Genomic DNA, 17,305 nt, shown 5'->3' with positions numbered 1-17,305 from the left:
AGGAAGGTCTGCTCTCAAAAAATTTCACAGATAGGGTAAGTTTGAGGGTGTAAAAGTTGCTCAAACTTAACCCAGTAACCAAATTCTCTAATCTATAGGCTAGCATGCCCCTAAACTTTTGTGCCTTATGAGCATGTTTTTCAAGTGGCCAACTCTTTATTTTATGATTGAATGCAATTCTTGTTTATTTTTTTTCCAACTGTCAACCTAAATCCTTGGACCATTAATTATATAGTATTTTTTCTGCTCTATTAGAAGGGCTGCAGCAAAGGGAGGCAAGGCAAGGCATGAGCCCCTGGCACAGCTGGGAAGTGCCAAAATGGCAAAAAAAGTTTTTTTTTTTTAAATGGTTCCTGGCATTTATGATAGTTCCCAAAACACATCATCATGGAATATTTATACACAGAGGTATTGGAATCCATTTTTGTCACAGCTGCCACCAGAATATTCTTCCTTAATGAGTATTCAGTTTATTACATTTAACAAAACTTAGCTAAATTAAATGTAATGTATTTTTATCTAGGTTAATTTAATACTTAAATCCAAATAAATTGATTTAAATTAAGTTCATCAGTGTAAGCTCCTGAGTTTACCATCGAGTGACTTTAGAAAAATATATTATCTCCCATGAAAGCTCATGTAAAATTATTTTCCATTTTTTAAGAATAAATGAATGATAGAAGCTGAAGAACTATATTTCTCAAAATAAGGTAAATTGAATGCTTACTATTATTTTATTATAATTTCATTAGTACTATATTAACTTTTATTTCAATATTTGAATGGAAAAAAATTGTTCAATAAGATTAAAAAACAAATATTCCTTTAACCAAGTGATACAAGACGGGCAATGAAAGAGTATTAATCATACAGGAACAGGGGTAATTAAAATCTCAAGAAGTGGAAATGCAAAGATAAACATTTAAGTTAGGCTAGAACAGTAAATTATTCAAGAAGTGTTTTGGAGGAGAGTGGGAAGAATAGTAGGAACATAAATAGAAGATTTGCAGCAAGTGAGGAAGCATTTATGAAGAGGTAGGTGTTGATTACACACTCCTGAAGTAAAGACAAGTGAAAACTTAAATATGGAGAACAGTTTTGTATGCCTAGGAAACTAGGTTGTTTAGGCAAGGTGATAAGCTTTAGTTAGAGGCTTTCAAGATGTGGCTGTGGAGAAGAATGGAGTAACTAAAAGGATGGAAGAGAAAATGAACAAAGGAGTAGGCATGGTAGAAGAAGATAGATGACTGTGGAGTGAAATTTGAGGATTAACATGTAAATGCATATGATTCTGAGAGGCAATGGCATGTTGAAATCAGTAATAGAATTGTGGGAAAAAGTTAGAGGGAGGAAACTAATATGAATTTTATGGAGCATAGGGTAGTAGAAAGTATGCAGAGCTAAAGATTAAGTTATTGAAATATTTAGCACGGAAATAAAGAATTTTTTTGTAAAGTTTGTTAGGATCCATGAAAAACCTATTCTAAATTGGTGGGCTACTGCTCATAATAATGCTATCTAACACCAAAAGGGCAGCATTCACCCCAAATTTTCTGAGTTGTATAAAATAACACTCCATTCCAAAGTTTTAACAAGTCTTTTTTTAAAATCCCTACCATCAATTTACTCCTTCCTGTGAAAGCTATTTCCTCAATTCAATTTTTCTTCTACTGTCCCCATTACTTTAACCATCCTGATTAAAAACACTTCCAAGGTAGTTAAACTGCTCCACCTGCTAGAGTTATTGCCCTCCCATTTTAAAGTGTAATTTAGGTTTCCTTGTATACCTCATTACATTTATTTTGTTTACATTTATTCTCATTTTGTACTTATCACTTTCATTTCTGATACACTCAAGAGTGATGATTTTAACCCCTTGGATGACTGACTAACTAGATTGAACTTGATCATCCACAAACCTAGCTGTTTTAATGAATTCCCAAACTACTTTTACTCCTGCCTCTAGCCTTAGCTTTACCTGCCTAACCATTACCTTCACATACCTATATATATTGAACAGAATACGACAGGTTGCAGATTGGTAACCTACTCTTATTTTCCACAATGCATTTATTAATTTTACAAAATGAACTCTATCAAATGCCCTCTTGAAATCTATGAAACAATCAAATACATAATGTATGTATTCTATATTTCTTTCCATTAGGGACTCTATTACTGCTATGGAATCACGAGAGCCTCTCCCTACCAGAACCCACACTGATCATGCTCTTAGTAATCATTTGCTCTCTCCATCCTCTTTTTGTTGATCCTAAGTACCCATTTGGCTGTGGGAAAAATCATAAATATTTTTCTATAGGCTCACAATCACTAACAGTCACTTTTTAGGGATGGGAACTAACACTGATATGATGAAATGATCACTTTTTTATACACTCCCTTTTTCTGCTATTGTACCCATCTACCCAATTTCATTCATTATTTTCTCTAGGGCCAGCTTGTACTCCTTTCTTTTCATCTTTGTTAATGCTTCTCTGTTCAATTTCCTCAACCACCTTCCCAAGTTTATTCTATTGAATCTGGTTTTTCCCCTCATTTGAAGTAAATAATGATCTGCTGCCACATCCACTCCCAGGAAACTGTGTGAATGAATCACACTATTCTTAAATCTGTGCCTAACATTGTAAAATCCAACTCATATGCCTGAATCAATCGGCAATTTCATGCTTATCTATGCTATTTATGGTGTTTAAAAAGAGTTTGTTTTGATTAATCCCTTGGATAATTAAATTATAATCAAGAAAGCAATTGATTACAACATTTCCTGATTTTATTCATCTGAATTTAGGAGTATCGTTATTTTGGTGACCAAAGGGTTGGAAAGTGTGGGTGGTGAGAAAGGTGGGTAGAGAGTGTTATGAAAGAGAGGCGAGGGGAGAAATACTTTCCTGTATTTTAACCAGGCACAGATTCAGAGGTTGCATAATGTTGCCCCCTCTTTAGAGTCCACATGGAGAAACCAGATACGGATATTCTATGGAAATATTCTTTCTATGCAATAAAACTCAAAACTCAGCTGGAGTATTACTTTTGTGCTTGACAGTGATTTGTTGTACTTTGGCCTTAAAATTCTCTTCACCAGCACAGATTATGGTCTCTAACTTAGTGTGATTAATTTCAAATGTAATGAGATCTTCTACTTCTATGTTGGAAAGAGGTTATACTTTTTTTTGTCCTTCATGAAAATAAATGCCTTAGGTGTTTTCTGTATCTACTACTGATTGAGTTTTGGTAAAGGTGATTAATTCGGGCACCATAATAATTCAGCTTTACCCAAGCTGGGTGGCTGAAGCTTAGGGTGTCCAGTGACATAATTCAGATTTGAGGGCAAACCCTTTAGTCAGTCACCAAATGTGCTACCCAGTAAGCCATGTTACATATCCTCAATCATTTAACTTATAAGACATGTTTTTAGAAATAAATTAATTGGGGCTTAATTGGGTTAACTCAAAAGATGCTGGTAATGTGTTGAAATGGATATATTTGTAAATTAAATTTAGTAAAGTGTTTTTTTTTAAATAAAATGGACTTCCACAATGTCGCAGTCACTGGTGTGTTTGAACTTACTCTTCTAACTTAATCTAGCACCAGGCTAAAAAGATATAGGTTGCAATTACATTATAGGCATTGGAAAAATAACATTTGGTAGTTAAATAGAAAATCCCTTAATATTTTTGTTTCCACTCTCCCGAGCAGCTCTCTTCCAAATCTCATCTAATAAAATTGACTGTTAAATGTAGAACGAGGACATGATCATTAACAAATGAAATTAGAACTGTGTATTTTTCGCATGATAGGTACCATCCTTGTGGGATTGGAGAAAAACATCATATGCGAACGAAACAGCTAGGACTAATTCATATTTCTGTAAGTATGCCGGCGTTTCATATTTTCGTAAATAGCCTGAAACCGTTTAAAAATATTTTCCATATTTCAAACTTCCCACTGGTTGCTCGGGTTCTTGTGATTGGACACGGCTTATATTTAAAATTACCCTTAAAACATCAAAGAACTCCAAAGAAATTTATCTACTGTTTAAAATTTAATTCATGATAACTTTGACGAAATTTTCAGTACCTACTTTCATTGAAAGAAAAATTCTTAAAGAAAGAATATTTAACGAAAGCCGTTCGTTATCATTCTGAAATTTCAATATGGTTTCGTGACGCAAGAACAAAAGGAGCAATTGGAGTTCGTTCTCATGGTGTTATAAAAAGCGCTTTATGAAGAAGCAGCACTTTCGTCCTCCCGCGGAGATAGAAGACAGCAAGGCCAAAGGGTACGCATTTTTATTTTCTGAACTATACGAATAATAAGAGTTTTTATCCGTTCTTTTGACATTAAAATAGTGTCTTCAATTAATGTCGCACTTAGAATTCTGCCATAATCAAGATATCAAAATGGTAGACAGTGTATTTCGAACTCGCTCCCTCGGAGCACCGGCGGAAGGTGTCAAGGATCAGTATGCAGATGGTAAAGCAGCCAAGGTATGGACCGTCTACGTAGGGGACAAGAAGTCCCGTACGAAACATTATAGAGATTTCCTGGTTGGGCTATTGCGGGAGAAGGGATGCAAATCCATTTTGGACGTAGCTTGTGGCACTGGGTGAGTTTACCAATTCTTTTATTATTGATAATTATACCAAAAATATTCGTATGCTTGATCCGTACAAATAGTTCCATCTTCATGAATTGATTTTTTTCATATTTTACCTAAGAGTCGATTCAATGCTGCTCGTGGAAGAGGGATTCCAAGTGACCTCCGTGGATGCTTCTGATAAGATGCTTAAGTATGCCTTGAAATCCCGGTGGGAAAGAAGAAAAGAAGCGTCGTTTGATAATTGGGGTAGGTTCTCATCAACACGATCTGCATTAAGAGTGAGCTTGCACTGGTTAATGAAACAGCGGTGTTGGTTTTCCCTTTTGTGCTTCCGCCGCCCAGAAAGTTCCCATGGAAACCCTTCCTTGTCACTCTCAGCTTCCACCCGGTTCCCCGGGTGCTTTTTGACACATGCGAATGAGATTGACGTAAGGACTGTCTGATGCTGACGTGCAAATTACTATACTTCAAGACCAAATGCCCAAGTTTAATAGTTTTCATAGAAATTTCGGGTTATTATTCCAAAATTATACGGATTCATCCATTGGATAGTAATCCAAAGATTGACCCTTCAACCCTTCATTCCCTAAGCAACGCTAATTCCTTTATACAATGCTGTTTCCTCTGTCTTTCTGCTTCTTTACTTTGTTAACTTGGCCTTCCTTGAGGGCCCTGTTCTTCAGTCATTGTTTCCATGAGATGCCTAAGGCAGGAGTGCCCCCTCAAACTCTGTTATTCACCCATACTATTATACCAACCATCTCCCTTACAAACCCCCCAAAAAACGAACCCAGCCTTCACTTTTAATATTTATACTCTATTATACCATTATATTTTGGATAAATTAAAATCCTATATAAAAATGAATGTAAATTTTATCTAGCATTATCGTACAAGCAGTATTTTCACATTAAAAACCATATGCTAATAAGAGTAGAGATCATTACTAGGTGTTGAACGAATTCAAAATCTGATAAATGGTAAACATTATTATCCAACCACTTCACTTCAGCAAATACTGGATTTAAAAAATAATGTTCCTTAACTTAAAAAAGTATTTTTCCTTTGACATACTCTCCAAAAATTGTTTTAATGACACAGTTTCGGCCATATCTCTCTCTCTCTCCCTACACCTCTGGCCAAATAAATCCTTTCTGTGCCAAGCTATGCACTCCATGTGGCTATCATCTTCCATATCATACACCATATGTAGAAACTTGCAATGAAATTGGTTTTCTTCTTCTGCTGCTCTTTATACTACTTATTTTCTGTGTATTTGCCCTTTGATCCCCATTATCTGTTCCGAGCACCATATTTCAATCTATCTATCCTCTAGGTCTACATGTTCAACGGTCTGTGCCTCTGATCCATTGGGCCCCAAATTCAAAAGCAAAGCTATAATGTTTACTACCATTTACTCTGACTAAATATTTCTATGTGGTGGATGTCTTCTGAGCCAAATCTAGTTTCCACTTGATGTCTGTGGTGCTTCTTTTATCACATCTTCTTTGTTTTCCAAGATTGATGAAATATCATGCTCATTCTAATTTATCTCTTCAAAATTTGTTTTCCGATTCTCTCTTTCATCTACTAGGATTTTAGTTTTGGTTAGTTCCCACCCTTTTGTTTTTCATGTTATATCCCTGAGGTATTTCATCCATTGGAATTAAGGATGTCAATTAGTCTTCTGCACTATGCACTTTGATGTGATCTGAGATATGCAGTATATTAATTTTTACCCATTCATCTCAAATCCTCTGATGCATATTCCCTGTGCTTCTTTTATTCTCTTTCCATAAATTAGTCAAATAGTGCTGATGAGAAGTTACATCCGTCTTATTTATTTACTTTCACTTTTGTGTTTCATTCTACTGTCATTTTCATTGTGCTCTGGCATTGTGCTGATAATTTTTATGAACTTATCCTCTGCCTTTTGTAATCCATTCCTGGTTTTTCCAAGGTGGATTTATGTTTCTTAATGACTCACCCATTTGGAAATTTCCCCTGAAGTTTGAATAATGACTTGCATTGAAACCACTGCAATTGTACAATTGTCATTCAAGAGTCACTGTATAATTTAACTTGGTATTTTTTCACATAATCTTTTTTATCTGATTTTTTCACAAAGTTTTTGTGAAAAAAATACTAATTATAATTATTCAGGGATCATGAATTTTCACAAATTTGCCATTGAAGAGATTTTTGAAATGGGAATGGACATGAAGATTATTTATTTTTGAATCTAGTTCTCCTTTCCTACATCAGGGAGTAGTATTTTCATTTGGTAGAATATGGCTGTGTTTTGGTGGTATTGTGTAGAATTGCACATCTAATTAACATTTTTGAAATCGTCCATGCTTCATGATTAAAAACAAGAATTACAAAGAAATAAAGTAAAGATCACAAATTAGAGACATGCTGGAGACATTTCAAATATAGTTTAATAATTGTCAAATTTCTTTATATCATAACTTCTAATCAAATTAAGCCATTAGGTATTCTAAAACCATTTAATGTTTAGCAATTTATTGATGAAAGTAGAATAATTTGCAGGGATAACATAATTTTGGCATACATGGAGTATTAATATTAACTGTATGGTGGGCATTCTTTTGTAATACTTTTGATGTGAAAGATATCTGCTTCAAAAAATCACCTTAAAGTATGAGAAGGGCACCCAAAAGCATTCCGTGAGTACTTGTAAATACTATGAGAATTTATATCTTGTTGCACTGAATCTACAGGAAAGCTATCTGCTTATGCATAATTATGCCTCCCCAATGCATTATCTCAATATTAAGTTTGGAATGTGGAGATACATGCATTCGACCTAACCTTTTGATAATCATGCAAATTTAAAATATATGGGAAGAGGAGAAGCATGGTCATTTTCAAAATGGAAGGGCTGATATTAGATAATATTTGTAAAACCTAGTGATTAAACTGAAATTTTGTGATTTTGGTTAAGAATTAACTTAGTTAAAAAGCCTGCATAAGAGAGAAATGAGGAATATGAACAGGGTAGTCTAAAAATCCACAGCAGAAATAGATGCAAGAGCTAGGGAAAAGTATATAATAGGATTGGGATAATTTAATTTGAAAAAAATTTAGATCATTTAATTTACCTATCTACCAATATGTACAATTGTTTGGAATGTAATGTGAATAAATTACATTCTATCCCAGATATTTCATTTAGCTTGCAAAAAAAACTTGCAGATATGCTGCTTTTTTGCTATTAACATATACTTTTAGAAATGTGCTATAAAATAACCAAGGGCCATTCATTATTTGGATTGATCAGTTTTGGTCATTAAAAATTCTTTCTACTTCTCTTTGGAACATATTTACTTTGTGTTATTTTGAGTCAATACTGAAATATTTTGTAGCAAATAGTTAACAGCTTGTACAATGGATAGGTACTGAAAACTCGCAAAGATGTTTTGATCATATGAGTGATTAATTAATTTCAGTGATTGAGGAAGCAAACTGGCTGACTCTTACTGATGATATCAAGATACCTGGTAATGGATTTGATGCTGTCATATGCTTGGGAAATTCTTTTGCGCACATGCATGATTCGACTGGCGACATGAGAGAGATAAAGTTAGTAGCCAAATTCAAATTTCTTTGTGATTACTTGTGTGCTTTAGAGTTTATTAATTCAATTTTTTTTATTCCAGAACTGCATTGAAAAATTTTGAGCGATGCGTAAAACCTGGAGGCCTCCTTCTAATTGATCATCGAAATTATGATTACATCATAAGAACGGGTGAAACTCCGACCAAGTGTATCTATTACAATGTAAGAAAATGTCTTTTGATCTTGTGATAACCTAATGTGAATTGGCTAAATGATTATCATTTATCATTTATTGCAAGAAATAGCTCTATACACTTTACTTGGCTATCACTAGATGAGATCACATGAGCAGTTTCTCAAAAATTGATGAAACGAAGATTTTTCCCCCACTTTTATGAAAATTGATAATGGTTTGCTTTCAATTAAATGCATATCAAAATTTCACATAGCATATTTTGTGTAATGAGTGCTATCAAAATTTTGGTGTGGTAAAGAGCTTGAAACTTCATGGCTCAACGCTGTGAGATATGTTAGATGATCTTTATTCATGCTTAAAGTCTGGATGGCTGCATTTGTTGCATAACTATTAAGCTTAAACATATTGTCCAGCCATATATTTTAAGTAATTTAATGTATATGCTGTGCCTGCACTAAACTGTCTATTTATATTTATATACAGAGCAAGCACACAAAGGATATACACACATCTGTTTTATACGTGAATGGCAAACCTCATATGGTTACAATGGATTATGTGATGGATATTTCTGAAATTGCAAAGAGTAAAAATCCAGAGGATGATTTAGTGAGGTATGTTTTCAAGGTTTCATGAAAACTTGGATATTTCATGGTAAAAAATTGTGTTAAAATTGTAAATTGAAGAAACATATAATATTTTATAGTCATTTTCTCAATCATCTCTTGAGGTTACAACGGAGAAATCTTTTTTAATAAAATCAGAAAGGGTAGATACTTATGGCAGAGCTCACAGTCAAACTAGGACAGTAAATCAAGATAAACAATAATATAAAACTTGGCGTTTCAATTCAAGACACTTATATGGAGAGCGAACTTCATACATGGGGATTTTTATCCCTCTAATATTTTTGATGTCAGAAGTTGAAGAATGGGTTCAAATGATATCTATTCTGATCAGAAGCTCTTTGAACCTTGAGTGGGTCATTGTGATCTTAACCTCCAAGTTATGAAATGACATAAAAATTTCTAATAGTATAAGCTTTCTAATAATAGGCTTGGAGTCACAATGAGTGATGTGGAATTCAATTATATATTTTTTTCTAAGATATTCAAAACTATACATTTTTCGGCAATGAAGATTTTGGAGGACTTGAAACTTTTTGGGAATGCATTTAAATTAATGTAATCACAGTCAACTAAAAAACTACCAATTTTTCTAGTTACCTGAACTTAAATCCTGTTTATGCACACACGGTCTTGAAATATTTTGTAACAATATACTATCAGCTTTTTTCCTGGCTCAATCAAATCTCAAGGAAACAAAGGATGACTTTTGATATGCCTAACAAAACTTATTGAGTGTACATAATTGAATTATTTGCATATATAACCCCAAGAAGTGTTTACACTCTTTGTTCCTACTAAATGAATAAATTAGGTATTATACCATAATGAAAATGTGTACACTTTTTCTGTCATCTGAAATAAATGTAATTGAATTTTGAAAACATTTTTCAAATAATCATAGGAGCAAGGCAGTAGACACTTTAAATTGGAATGAGATATAAATCTTAATTTTGGATTGATAATATAAAAAGTATTTAAAAATTGTAAAGCATAAAAATTACAAAAATATTGTAATATTTTACTAAACTTTTATTGGATGCCTAGGAACACATTCTTTCTACTTTTAGTTTCCTTAATAGTATTTATTTTGGTTATCACAATAAATATTCTTGATCTACCATTTTTCAGCTTTCGGCTGTCATATTATCCTCACACCTTGGAGTCATTCAGGGAGATGCTTGAAGAAGCATTTGAGAAGAAATGCAAGCAAAGGATTTATGGAGACTTCAAACCTCTGAATGAAATCAAAGATCCTGGATTCTTAATTCATGTTGTTGAAAAGCTTAAGTAAACTCTTTCAAGATCCGGGGATTTATTTAAGAAACTCCAGTTACCATGTTTGTATAAGAATTATTTGATGATATGATTTATATCCCTGTGTTGATATTCTGTACATCTATAGTATTGTCCCGTTAATCCTCCGAAGGAACCAAAGATTAATGTCATAACTATCAACAAATTAACAAAAATTTCCTCTTAAATTTCCCCACTTGTTTAAAGATTATTTTATGATGATAATGATTGACTTTTATGTATTTTGAAAAAAATCAAATGTTTAGCAATTCCTAATGATTGCATCTGTATTTTTGTAATAAAAAAGAGAAAAAAAAGTGAACATGTGTATTTTTTAAAAAGTAAGGATTGTGCGGGATTTTATTACCAATATATCACCAATAGATTGTCAATGGACTTGTCTATGATGGAGTCTTATTTCTCATGATGCCATATTTTTAATCACCTTAAATTGAGGTGTCGTTGACTAGTTTCAGGCGTGACATGGTGGAATTCGAGCATCACAAAGAAGAGGTTGTAACAATTTTTCACTAGATGTTATTTGTACGATGGGGTTTTGATATGTTACAATGAAACCAGATCTAACTATTAAACTTATATAGTGGAAATTTAGAATAAAATGTTTTGAGTCAATTGTTCATGAGGTTGCAACCTATTTTGATGACCAGGCTGTACAAATCTTTTGTATTCAAGTTAGGAAACCTAAAACACCACACTCATATCCCTACAAATAGTCAGCCAAGGGATTTCAAGAACTGTTGAGTACATAAGAAATTCAGTGCGACAGGGATGGGATGAGAATAAATGCAAATGAACAAAAGGTTATGCAGTTTTCCCGAAAGAGAAATGTTAAAAAAGAAGGGCAAAAAATAGAGCAGGGGGAACAATTTATGTATGCTGGGAGAATATAGAGGATTTGTTGGGAGAAATCATAAGCAGAGAGGAAAAATTGATGCAAAGCATATTGATTGGCAATGGGATGTTGAGGACTGTGATAGGGGTAAGAATATTTGGCAAATGAGGAAGGGGCAGGAATAGGACCGGGATGTTGGAAGAATGAAGGGAGGAGGGAAGTATACAGAGATAGAGGCACTTTGTTGTAGAGTAGGATGTTGGATTTTGTTTTGTTAGTAGATACTAGAGAAAGTTTGGTTATTGTGCCCATCCAAAATCTACCTTAACTGGTAGATTACCTGCAATGATAATTATGTCCCTACATCAAGTGAGTTTATCATATTAATTTTAATAGAATATTAATGGGTGAGACAAAGTGGTATCTGCATCACTGATTAATTTGTTCTGCAGTCTGCCTGCCAAAATAATACCACTTAAGTCAGTATATTATTCAATATTTTAGGATGTTGGTGATTTTTGTTGTGCTTAAGTACTTTGTTAGGGATTTTGAAACAGTAAGTACTTCTACTTGAAGAATTTATGAGAGCATAAATACAACTAAAATATTTGCATTTATGCTCTCATTTTGATCAAGTTATTCATCCTAAACTTTACATTTTAATTGATAATTTGGGAACACCAAATGGCTATCGACGAATCCCTGGAAAGTGTAGTAGGCTGGGTTACGACAGTAGTGTACAGTCGTCTGTGTAAGACTGCTGCTTGGCGTATCCTTTCTAACAGAATATTTCATTAAACTCTGGGATTAAATAATGCATTAATATTTTCTTAAATATAAATAGTGTATAAGATTGGAGATTTAATAAAATGGTGACAAAGGTAGATCAGAGTTGCCATCTATATTTTTCCTAATTTCTCTGAACAAAATCAATGTTCTGTCATGAATGAAATTGATTATTGAGGCTCTCATCCTAAGAAAATATTGAATGCTTCATCACAATGTGACTGTGATTCCAACTCCAGGTACACACCCTCTGAAATAGCTTCAGTAAATATAACAAATTTCTATTTTTCTCTTATTATTGGAGTTTCAGATGCATAATCCTTTTGGGTATTTCAGGAGCCACATAGGCACAATATTCCTATCAGATGTATGAACAACCAGGAGGCTTGAAAAAAATTGACTCAAAGGTGGGCAACGAGTGGAAATAGGGAATGTTGTTAGGTGGAAACCAAAGAATATGATGGAAACGTTTGTAAGGAAGAAAATAAAGGAATTTGGTACTTTTGTACGAATGGCTGGAATAAGAATGTTTTTCTTTCTTTCTGTTTAGTTAAAATGGTCAAGGAGCTGTTAGGAAGTAAAGCATGACCGCTAGGCAAATGAAATTTTAGATTTTTAGAAATTCAATTAAAGTTTTCCTCCAAATATATTTGCAATGCAAACTTGATTAAAACGCCTGGTTACCTTAGTTGCAAACAACGAGATTTTAACGATAGCTCCATTGGTTAGTCTCTGTGGAAAGAATGGTCATAGTCAGAGAAACTTTTTGCACTTTAGAAATGAGAGAGTAAATTATTTTTAACACAATTAGATAAAAATAATTTATAAGCAAATACTTACACATAAATTATGTACATAGCGAAGCAATTCATCTGGATTCTTGAAAAGAAGGATCAAATTAGACCATTATCATCAACATACTATTTTTCAGTTTTAAAAATTAGATTAGGCTGTGGATTTCATTTTTCCCAGCGAGTCCCGGTTTTATGGATTTTAGGCAGAGTTCCTGTTGAACCCATTAATGCACCACATTACTGGAATTATTAGCGGTTTTCTTAGGACGGTGGAAAACATTTGGAGCAAGGTTTCCGCACCGCACCAACGAAGGTTTTTGCGGAGAATAATAACTGTTATTTGTAGAGCGTGAGGACAGTAAGTAGTTTCCCTGGATATGACCGAGAATTGTTACTGAGAAATCATGCTTGACTTAACTTTTGACTAATTTTCTTGACGCTTATTTGCATATTAATTTTAATGGAAAGACAAGATTACGTGACTACTTGAATAAAAATGCGGATGCGGTTTTGAAAGACATCAATCCAATGAAGCACACACAGAGAGTGAGTAGATAAGACGAGGATAGAAACGAGAGCTTGTACAACCACTCAAAGGAATTGCAAAATAAAGAAGATTTTGATGTGCCATTCTGAAATCAATATCTATTCGTAAAACGCAAATCGCATTTTATCTCAGCCACACATGTTAATATCACAAGGATTACGAAAATTGTTTTCTGAAGTAAAGACGCCATCAGAATGCATATCTTTTCAGTTCACGCAAATATTAGCTCATATTTTCAAGATATAAGCCTATCAGTTCCGATTTAGAGTGAAGCCCTTTACGAGAACGTCACCGTAATGATGACGTCCGAACCTATGTACCCGAGGAGAAAGTACATAATATAGCCCCAGCGTGTTTATCGTTCGACCTCGGCTTTATCGCCATAACGAGGGTCAGAGGTTGAACTGCTAATGGTTCGCATTCAAGAAAAAGTCGCCTGATCGTACGTTCACCCAGTTCAACGAAGAGAATCAAAGGGCAGATACAAAGGCGTCTTTTCATACAATTTTCACTGCAATTTTTACCCGTATCCAAGATCGGATTCATTGGTAGAAAAACTGCCCTGACTTTAAAAGGCAACTCATCCATTGTGATGTGGTTGCCTACGATTCACATGCAGTCCAGGCAAATATATCCATGTACCTTTCAATTTCCCTTATATTCCTTCTCCTTATAACCCAATGTAACCAACATCATGAGGTTAGCTGAGGTCAGGCGCAGTTATTTTGCAGCAACTTGAATGACCACTCAGTTGAACGAGCCCGAAAGATGCCCAATCTCAAAGTCATTGAGACTCGGTTTACTAGCTATATATTGTCACCAGAGTTTTTTGACATACTGCCTATATACATTTCGATCGTATTTTTATATCTACGTTGATAATTCCCAAGAATTCCATTTTGTTTTGTGTTTTATTCTATTTTTTCCGAGAATAATCTTCTCTGAGATCAATTTTTTCCCTCTATTTAAATTCAATCCTCACACAGGGAAGTATTTCGAGATCAAGAGGAGCGATATATTATTCAGGGCACCACCTGTAATCATCGATTCTGTAAATAGTTAATTGAAATTGACAGATATTAGGTTTGAATTTGGATTTATTTTCTGCCTTGAATTATACTCGTACAAGTTATGTATCAAAGTATCGGTAACAATTTTTTCCTGGCGTGTGCGTCAAGTTTTGAATTCTGTCCATCGGTTAAGTGTGCGCATGATCGCAGATCGTATCGGTATTAATAATATGACAGTGCACACCACTATTAATGAAAATTTGGCGATGTGAAAGATCTGCGCTTAACTTGTCGCGAAGGTCTTCTCAAACGACCAAGAGCAGAGTAGAGTGTTTGCTTGCAAAGACCTTCTACAACGACATCACGACGATTCCCCAACCTCATATAGCCCCTACTTGACACCAGCGGACTATTTCCTATTCCCAAAAGTATAATCCTCCCTCAAAGGACACTACCGTGGGACCCGAGGTGCCGTCAAACAAGCTTGCACACGCACCCTTAAAAACCTTCCTGAATCCGCCTACTAGGGAGCCTTCGAGTCGGGGAAAAGCCACTGGCAAAGGTGTGTCGACGCTCAAGGGATGTACTTTGAAGAATATTTAGGTATTGTAACAATATCTGGAATAAATCTATTTTTCCAGCAACTTTTCCCGATACTTTTTGTACAAACCATGTATATGTTGATTTGTGATTGATGTGCCGATTATTGCCCGTGAAAGTAGCATGAAGTTTTTTTAAATCTTGAATCTACCAAATAAATGCACATCCCCCTCATTTTTCTCGTTCGTATGTTATGCTATTACCCAATTTTCTCTCATTTATTCACTTCATTTCCTTCCAAGTACCCCATCTCTTTGGAATATTCCATCCATGCAATAGAGGGAGGTTTAGGAAAAATACACTTTTTCCAATATCTGGAATATTTTAATTTATGACAGTGGTTAACATTTTTAATTATGATACTTGCGGTGTACCTTCACTTATTTTTGTTCTTCTTCCTGGAATACATTTACATAATTTTCAGATGCTGAATAGATGCAACTTTAAAATCAGAAGAAGCGCATACTGTTTTCATATTTTTCTTCAAAGAAAATTCTTAGAAAGTCAAGAACAACAAATTAATAACAAATTTCTGCAAATATAATTTACTATAATACTTTTTGATCGCAGTTTCTACACATGTTTTGTGCAATCTTCTTTAAAATTTGTATGGAAAATCTTTCAGCTCTACCAATGCTGTGCTTGATATCTCTTTTATAATTCAGATTCGGAGGGTTCGCGAGTCCCACAAAAGTACTATTTCTATGAGAGAGAATTTCCAGATACGTGATTATCAACGGTCCCTTTCAAAAATGTTCGTAATGTGTAACGATCATTTTATGAGGCTTAATGGCACTTTTCAGATACAGAGGGTCATTTTGACGACCTCTTCCGCCAGTTAAGGCAACGTTTGAAAACTTATCCTTTAGAGGGTTCAGTGGAAATTAAATAATCTAGTGTTTGATTTTTCGAATTTTATACTATGGGTCAAGGTTACTTTTCTGCATTATTAGTACTATTTAAGTTATAGCTTCCGATTCGATTTTTTAATTCTCTTTAGTGTACCAATTATATATGCTTTGGGCAATTTAATAATTAATATCCTTTCGTATTAATTCTTCAGTATAGTGTCCGGAGATACTGCTAAGGCCCTCTTTTTACTATTTTTAGTATTTTTAGTATTTTACTCTTTAATTAATGAGATGCGCCAAAGATTAATATGGCCTAATATTCTAGTACCTAAGAAAGCAATCCTTCATTGAAAAATTTGTCCGTGGAAAGCTAACTGCGTTATTCGAAACCTCCAAAGAGCTAATTAAAATACCTGATGACAACACCATGCAAAAGATTTGAGGCTTGATTAAAGGGAGTGCATCCATAACCAGCGTATTTAAAAAATAGACTTCTAATTTCTGCATTCTTGGGAACCTTGGTCATGGTCTTGCTTATTTTCACAGCTCTGACCTCTTTCTGTGGTGTTACCAGTGGAAAAACGAAAACATATGTAACCAAAATAAACCACTGCGGGTGACATGAGTTTGCTGCTGTAAATCTGTAAAATAATTGCGCGAAACGTCCCTTGGGTACTTGGGAGGCGATATTCCTGGGTTTGAAGATTTTTAAACAAAGAAATGTATTACTCATATCTGTGTTTGTTTTTAAGTTATTAAATTTTTTTAAATTGTATCAACTCGCAAAAGTATTCTTCATATCTTCATAAGATACTGGGTGTTCAAATACAGTAAAACGGTAGTAATTCAGTATACGGAAAGGTTTAAAATGCTCGTCCATCTTTTACTCTAACAATTTTCTCGATGGTGCATGGTGAGCTTTCACTGAGCACCAATCTTTTAGTAAAGAAAGGAATTTTTATGAGTAATTTCTTATCATACATGTCTCCCGTTAATCTTAATATTTTCTATTGTATTTGATTATTATTCCATAAAATCGGATGTGTGTAAAGAACAGCTGTTTGCTATAATGTTATTCATCAGCAATAAATACTGAGAAAATAAATCGATAGTCTCCTTGAAAAGCCTTACAGGACAACCCACAGCTTGAGCCCTTTGAAGCCCGGCTCAAATATGGGCACTGTGTTATCATATAATAAATTCCGTATATTTGAAATGTAGTTCTGATACTCAACCGTCGGTTGTTTTTACTCTTACGACATTAAAAATCAAATTTTATACTCCATAAACGCCCTTAATCGGACATTCCGCAATGGTTTATGTTCATCGAATGCAACATGAAAAAGGAGCTAATTATAAATAATATACCTCATCCCATTTATAATTTACAAGCTTTGTATAGGTGATTCATCTGGCTGATAGTACCAAATACCTCGGTACATTACGTCCACTTGGCTTCTTTGAAAATGAAATTGTACTTAACTAAATAATATTCATATGAATATTTACCGATATTAACTCATTTCACGTGAGAAAAAACACA

At 34.1% G+C, this 17,305-nt stretch overlaps 1 protein-coding gene across 1 annotated transcript; it reads left to right on the top strand.

Moving 5' to 3' along the window:
- The first annotated feature begins 4,208 nt into the window (after window positions 1–4,208).
- Window positions 4,209–10,643, top strand: Gnmt (Glycine N-methyltransferase). Its single transcript, XM_071585791.1, has 7 exons — window positions 4,209–4,300; window positions 4,396–4,627; window positions 4,740–4,867; window positions 8,095–8,227; window positions 8,305–8,425; window positions 8,883–9,013; window positions 10,157–10,643. Exons 2-7 carry the CDS (start codon window positions 4,422–4,424, stop codon window positions 10,317–10,319), a joined length of 882 nt encoding a protein of 293 aa, XP_071441892.1. The 5' UTR covers window positions 4,209–4,300; window positions 4,396–4,421; the 3' UTR covers window positions 10,320–10,643.
- The last annotated feature ends 6,662 nt before the right edge of the window (window positions 10,644–17,305 follow it).

This window comes from Hetaerina americana, unplaced genomic scaffold (genome assembly GCF_022747635.1).
Source record: "Hetaerina americana unplaced genomic scaffold, ioHetAmer1.1.p SCAF_2, whole genome shotgun sequence".
Classification (NCBI taxonomy): domain Eukaryota; kingdom Metazoa; phylum Arthropoda; class Insecta; order Odonata; family Calopterygidae; genus Hetaerina; species Hetaerina americana.
Note: the sequence above shows the minus strand (reverse complement) of the source record. Positions and strands in the feature narration are given on the sequence as shown.

Excerpts from the sequence above, each read along its gene's own strand:
- Gnmt (XM_071585791.1), top strand. The coding sequence starts at position 4,422 with ATGGTAGACAGTGTATTTCGAACTCGCTCCCTCGGAGCACCGGCGGAA. Across the intron at positions 8,426-8,882 it reads CCAAGTGTATCTATTACAAT|AGCAAGCACACAAAGGATAT; the intron begins GTAAGAAAATGT and ends ATTTATATACAG. Across the intron at positions 9,014-10,156 it reads CCAGAGGATGATTTAGTGAG|CTTTCGGCTGTCATATTATC; the intron begins GTATGTTTTCAA and ends ACCATTTTTCAG.